At 29.2% G+C, this 7,022-nt stretch overlaps 1 protein-coding gene and 1 long non-coding RNA gene across 4 annotated transcripts; one reads left to right on the top strand and one right to left on the bottom strand.

The window, feature by feature from the left end:
* Nucleotides 1-89: 89 nt before the first annotated feature.
* On the bottom strand, nt 90-2,944 carry LOC108743483 (endoplasmic reticulum resident protein 44). Its single transcript, XM_025978031.1, has 5 exons — nt 2,749-2,944; nt 2,510-2,585; nt 2,086-2,448; nt 1,634-2,023; nt 90-540 (listed from the first exon to the last, which is right to left on the bottom strand). Exons 1-5 carry the CDS (start codon nt 2,803-2,805, stop codon nt 206-208), a joined length of 1,221 nt encoding a protein of 406 aa, XP_025833816.1. The 5' UTR covers nt 2,806-2,944; the 3' UTR covers nt 90-205.
* Nucleotides 2,945-4,717: 1,773 nt separating this feature from the next.
* Nucleotides 4,718-6,996, top strand: LOC112905483. Of its 3 annotated transcripts, none has more exons than XR_003231840.1 (6): nt 4,718-4,933; nt 5,036-5,533; nt 5,602-5,721; nt 5,916-6,169; nt 6,527-6,801; nt 6,870-6,996. It is a non-coding gene; the product is annotated as an uncharacterized LOC112905483 (long non-coding RNA). The 3 variants fall into 3 exon arrangements; XR_003231838.1 differs by having other exon boundaries at nt 4,719-4,933; nt 5,924-6,169; XR_003231839.1 differs by having other exon boundaries at nt 4,719-4,933; nt 5,605-5,721; nt 5,924-6,169.
* The last annotated feature ends 26 nt before the right edge of the window (nt 6,997-7,022 follow it).

Consider the following 7,022-nt stretch of genomic DNA (forward strand, 5'->3'; position numbering starts at 1 on the left):
TATTAATCTGTTACTTGAATTTCTAAAAATATTATAAATAAATTAAACAAAATTGCTCATACAATGTAATTACGTTATACATATATCTGTGCTTTGGAGACACGTCAAAATGTATTGAAAATATAACGAAATTGATATTTTTAAGAGAAAGTTTTTACACAAATTGAAATAAGATTTACATTATAAAAACAATTTTTTTTTTTAATTAAAGTTCGTCCCTTAGTAATGTGTATCGGTTTTTCGACGGTCCTAACTTTTTAAATGTACTTTCGGGTGGCGTGGTGACTTTTCTTATCACATTTCCTGACTCTGCTTCGTCATCAGGCCCATAATGAAATTCGCGATGTAATTTACCCGAATACAGATCCTGAATAAATGCTTTTAATTTACCAGGCACTGTCATATCCTCGAATTTTGGGAATAAATACATATGCCGAAAACTATCGATAGCTATAAGAGGTAAATCACTTTCACTTTTACCTAAGTGATGTAAAGGATGTGCAAACTTTCTACCGTCGGCTGTCAAGAAGTTAATATTTTCTGTAACAAAAATATTTAAGTTATAGTGTTCCGTTTCTTCTCCTTTAGTTTATAATAATAATAAGAAATCAGAGTCAAATAGGGGCAAAAAAAAATTGTTATAGTAAAACCAACACCAACATTTTACATTTTACTACAATAAAACGTTTTGCCCCTATTTTGCTCGGATCTCTTATTACTATTTATGTTACAGTTTATGTATAGTTATAGATATAGTTCAGATAAAAAATCTCATAAAAGTATTGAAAGTAAGGAATGAATACAAATTGAGTTGTTGAAGAAATTATAATAGCAAAGTGTTCAACCCAATTTCGAATTCATTCATTGACTTTAATTTGTCCAAATGTCTATGAAAAAATGTACTGCATCACGTACATGAATGATGGCAGATGAGAACAAAATCCAGACTTAAGTTTAAAAAAAACGACTGTTTCACTGTTATTAAAAGCTCAATATATCAATAGTATTAAAATTAGGTAAATAATTACCGTTGACCAGCTTATTCAACAATTTATAATCACCTCATTAGAAAAATTATACACAGTTAACATTAAGTAGTTTGGTTATAATGACTATTTACTTTACTCGTTTGTAAACATTAAGTTTTTTATACTTCATAAAACTAATTTTACGCTACTTAAAAAATCTATTGTTTCTAATAATGTTTACTTATTGCTTGCTCCTTGCCACGAAAAAACAAAATTCAATTAAAAAAAACAATTTTATATAATTTTCTATTAAAAATACATACTAACACAAATTACTCCGACTAAATTTTATCACTTTTTTTATTATAACTAAAATGTGCTACATCTATTATTTACATGCAAAAATGGAATTTGCATAATGCACATGACTTTCTATTAGAGATGACACATTTTGTTGGGCTTAAACTTTCTAATTTTATTTGAGCCACAAATTAACATATTTTCAATTCTCCACTTTCAGCATAATACTTTTCTAATTAATTGCACTCTCATTTAACACAACAGACCATTCATTAATTACTACAGGGAAAGGCAAAAGTGCATGTTTAAGTAATCATGGAATTCATAAAGTTCATCTTTTTAAACATCAGCAAAACAAAACTTACGTTTTTCACTTAGAAGTTCTTTCTGCACAACTTCATTGTACTTTTTTATTGATTCATCATCTCCTGGTTTGTGAAAGAGAATCAAAAAGGGAAGGCCTTCTTCAGTTAATTCCTCAGCATTTTCAAATGTTATTTCTCTCACCAATGGAACACACTTATCTTGAGCCCAAATATGTAGCTCATCAAAAATGTTTACATTTCCTGTATAAGTTTCATCAGTATCAACAGATCTTTTTTTATCAGGCCTAAAAACTATTACAGGTTGACCTGCAGGATGCATATTTAAGGATGCTTCCCCAAAACCTACATAAAATATGCAGTCATCTTTTAAATTTGATGCAACACGTCTAAATATGTTATATTCAGGTTGATCTCTTCTATCAAAGTATCCTGTGGAAAAAAGATACTGTAAATCAGTTTAAAAATATTAATTAATATACAATAAAACATACCTATAATTAGCCTTTTATCAGTATCTATTGAAGTAAGCTCCTTAAGATGTGCAAACTCTTTGACAGGGTCTTCTAGCTGCTTTTTAATGAATGTTACAAATGCCTCTGTAGATCTCTGACCTCTATACTCTCGTTTAGCTGGCTGACCATTTCTTATTATTTTTAAAGTTGGATATTTTGTGATGTGAAACCTTGTAGCCACTTCATTTTCCTTATCACAATCTACTTTACCTAGCACAACTCTTCCTGCTTCAGGAAACTCTTCTTTTATTTTATCAGCTGCCTCATCAAAGACAGGCATCAAAATGTTACTAAATCTACACCACTCTGCATAGAAATTTATAAACACTAATTCATTAGAAGCTGAAACAAACACCGTTGTTATTCATATATCTAGGAAGATTATATTGTATTTCAATAATACCTAGAGTCATATCAATATTTGATTGAAGCAACTGCACTGCTTCACTATCAGTAGGGTTGTGGAAAACATAACTAACCTATAAATATAAAAAACATTTCGGAACGATACTTGTTCAGATAATTTTAATTATCAGCCTTATTATCTTAAATAATTTAAAATAAATGCATTTAAAGTTGTACAAGTCTGTTAAGAGGCATTGGATATCGGTATACTTCATAAAAACCATAAGCGGAACATACCAAAATAAATGTAAAAAGTGTGACTTTAAAGCTTCCTAGGGGTACAACAACATCCATAATTTTGTACTATAATTTTTTGTAATAAGTTAACACGGTTTTCCGTGAAATTTGAATAATTTTTTTATTTGTGCACATATAAGTTTCACGTAGAACGACTGTTGCCGACTGACATGACTATAGATAAGACACGACTACCTAGTCGTTGGCAAATTGACGTTGTCTCACTGTGAACGTCTCTGAAATATTTGGCCAGTTTTATCTATGGGCCAGTCTCTGGTTGTCAAGTTACCAAGACCATTAGGGCGATTTTGCAACCAATGATGGGAATACAGTCCATATTTTTTTTTTGTATTTTATTATTTATTTTTTTTGAGTTATAGTGTTCCGTTTCTTCTCCTTTAGTTTATAATAATAATAAGAAATCAGAGTCAAATAGGGGCAAAAAAAAATTGTTATAGTAAAACCAACACCAACATTTTACATTTTACTACAATAAAACGTTTTGCCCCTATTTTGCTCGGATCTCTTATTACTATTTATGTTACAGTTTATGTATAGTTATAGATATAGTTCAGATAAAAAATCTCATAAAAGTATTGAAAGTAAGGAATGAATACAAATTGAGTTGTTGAAGAAATTATAATAGCAAAGTGTTCAACCCAATTTCGAATTCATTCATTGACTTTAATTTGTCCAAATGTCTATGAAAAAATGTACTGCATCACGTACATGAATGATGGCAGATGAGAACAAAATCCAGACTTAAGTTTAAAAAAAACGACTGTTTCACTGTTATTAAAAGCTCAATATATCAATAGTATTAAAATTAGGTAAATAATTACCGTTGACCAGCTTATTCAACAATTTATAATCACCTCATTAGAAAAATTATACACAGTTAACATTAAGTAGTTTGGTTATAATGACTATTTACTTTACTCGTTTGTAAACATTAAGTTTTTTATACTTCATAAAACTAATTTTACGCTACTTAAAAAATCTATTGTTTCTAATAATGTTTACTTATTGCTTGCTCCTTGCCACGAAAAAACAAAATTCAATTAAAAAAAACAATTTTATATAATTTTCTATTAAAAATACATACNTGCAACACCAGTTTGGTCTAGAAAAACTCTAATATTTAAAAAATGAGCAAATGCCTGCAAGGTTTTCTTAAAAAATATTTTACGCTTAAGGAAATGTAGAAAATTAAATTGGTAGTACACTTTGAAAAAAGTATTTTGAAAATACGTATTTTGCATTTAGCATTTAAAATACAAAAGGGAAATCTATTTTGTATTTTACATTTGAAATAACAAATAAAAAAGTATTTGCATTTTGCATTTGAATACTTTTAAAAACCATTTTGCTCGTTTGCAAATGTATAATCCTGAGTGATTATTTAGATTGATACTTTGTCTAATGTGCCTAAAAGTGACCTCACATTACCATTTTAAAATTTTACTATTTTACTTAATTTTGGGCGTTTTTAATTTCATTTTATTTTGTAATTAATTAAGTTATGTAGTTTTTTTCAGGGTGGCGGTCAAATAGTTCCACAACTATATGTTTTTTGTAACATTTCGCTTTATTCAACCATCTTCAGACTTTTGAAATGTTACTGCTTGTACACAAACATTCTATCATGTTGAACAACTACAGATATGCAGGTATGCAGTTATTCAATATGATAGAATGTTTAAAAATAAGTTAATATCTGTGTACAAGCACTTCAAAAGTCTGAAGATGTTTGAATAAGCCGAAACGTTACAAAAAGATATAGTTGTGTAATTACTGCCACCCTGGAAAAAATTACATAATTTGATAGTAACGGTCAGGAATACAAGTTAAAGTAATCAATTGAGGTGTGAATACATGCTATTGTATACATATAAACATTAGGTATTAACAAAGAGAAGACTTCATTTTAATATGCGCGTGTTTACTAGGAAAACTAAATTAAATCTGAATTCACCCTTTCATAAGATTTCATTTTGTAGAAACATCAAAAAATCTTGGATGCTACATGTCATGGAGCATTTGGTATATCAATCCTTATTCACTCCAGGGCTTGGCGGTACCTACCTGAAGGAATAAGAAAGCATAAAAGTGCCTATTTACTACTGAACAGAAAGGCAGTGTGTTGCTGTTGCTAATGGAAGGATTTATGTCAATGAATAAATTGGTAGGTTACAACATTAATTCATTAAATTACACCAGAAAGTTCAACAAACTCCTAAATATTTGCAACCTACTCTCAACAGTTACGCTTTAAATGTCATTTCAGAAATGTCAAAGGCAGAACAGCAGAATTAAGGGATAACCATGTTCTTTCCCTCATACAACGACACAGCATATATATATATATTTTAAAAGTTGTTATAGGAGTATGCTACAGAAGCAGAAGAGCAGCGAAATGGAGAAAACATTTTTTATTAAATATTTGGCTTTTTGAACACGCCACATGTTTATTACATTGGCTATCAATAGATAATAAATAATAATTTATCCTTTCGCCTATGTCTAAATTTAGCAAAATTACTAACACCACTTCGAGTTAATTAGAATTAATTTTTGATTTTGTATTTTTGTATAGTTAAGCTAATTTTTATTTCAACAACTTTCTTGTAATATACACTTGCTTTGGGATGACATCCTTGGATTTGATAGACAAACTACTTACCGATGGAATGTTTGCAGCAACAGACGCATTTTTATTTACAAGTTACAAGAATTCTTCTAATGAGCTGGTCAAAAAATTCATAGAATACAGATACGAACAATGGTAATTATTATTAATAATAAAATAATAACAAATCTAGTGAACATATAACTAATATTAAGTTGATTCAGCAGGTTTCCATTAAAACATAGTAAATGTATATGGATAGGGCAAATCAAACGGACTGAAAACATGGAGAAGCAAAAAGGATTCTTTCTCTTGGGTATGGAAAGGGACCATTTGTGGAAAGGGTAGGCAGTTTAATTATTTTATGAAGTTGTATTTACGAAATGGTTTGTGATTTTCCAAATCTTGTATTCCATTTGTTTGACAATAGTTAGTACTACAGTTTTTTACTCTTCTGAATTGTAACAGTTAATTATTGATTTTAATTAATAATATATTTTAATACATAATATTTAAAATGAAACTAACATTAAATTAGTTTAACAGGTTGCCATTTAAACACATTAAATGAACGAGAAGACAAAAAAGGATTTGAAACCTGGACAATTGTAGGAAATGTATGCAGTCCAATTTACACTATGTAAGGTTGCAATGCAATGCTCTGTCAGTCTGTTATATGACTTATTTCACCATCAGTGGTATTGTTTTTCTTTTTATAAACATCTATTATCGGAGGCACTTCCCTGATATCTACAGTTAGGAGTAAAAAAGCACCATATAGTCATTCACTAGGTAAGCGATTATTATTCCATTATTTTCAATTTAGTTTTCATAATTTGCCATCTCTGGCATCTTTGGTTTTACTTCTAACACTTAATCATTGCCCACATCATAAATTGACGTTATGATGCATTTATGGGCTTTCTTTTTTACAATTATCTATTATTCACAGCATAAGTTGATGTTAACGTGCATCTGTAATTGCATCTCTTACCTTTAAATTACTCTTAACATTTCTTTATGTCATGAATGAAATTGGGATCTCGTCTTCATGTTGTAATTTAGCTATTTAACTTGTTTTTTGGTGCATATTTACTTCGATCTTTAGTTGATAGTGTAATTAATATTTTCTTTTGTTCACTTCCACAGATCTTCCAACAAATGCGAGAGAATTAAAGTTCAGGTTGTTGGTCATACTGAAAACACCAATATTTACAATGGTGTTGTCTTTCCTGGACTATATTCTTGATTTGCTGTTTTCGTCTTCATCTTCACCTTGCAACATTTTGATTTCCACTGAAACAACAAGTTTTCTGCTATGGTATTCCTCCTAAATTTGGTTTGCTTTTCACACTTGCAAATTTTGAAATGTCACTGTTCATGTTCATGTCGGAATGTTACTGGAATGACTGCTGTTCATTAAGGTGAGAATATTTGATATAATTAATTTTAATTGATCTTTATTAATCTGTTACCACCCTATTTGTTTCAGATCGACAGAGGGGAAGAAAGAAGAAGATCCCGTTGTTAAAATACTTGTCTATTTTATATGTTTTTTTAATTAAAATTAATTGTTTATTTTGCATGTTTTTTATAGTTGTATTTGAATCATTTTTTTATTGTAGATGTTTTTATTTTTTAGTAT

This window comes from Agrilus planipennis, unplaced genomic scaffold, assembly GCF_000699045.2.
Source record: "Agrilus planipennis isolate EAB-ADULT unplaced genomic scaffold, Apla_2.0 scaffold520, whole genome shotgun sequence".
In the NCBI taxonomy this organism is placed as follows: Eukaryota; Metazoa; Arthropoda; class Insecta; order Coleoptera; family Buprestidae; genus Agrilus; species Agrilus planipennis.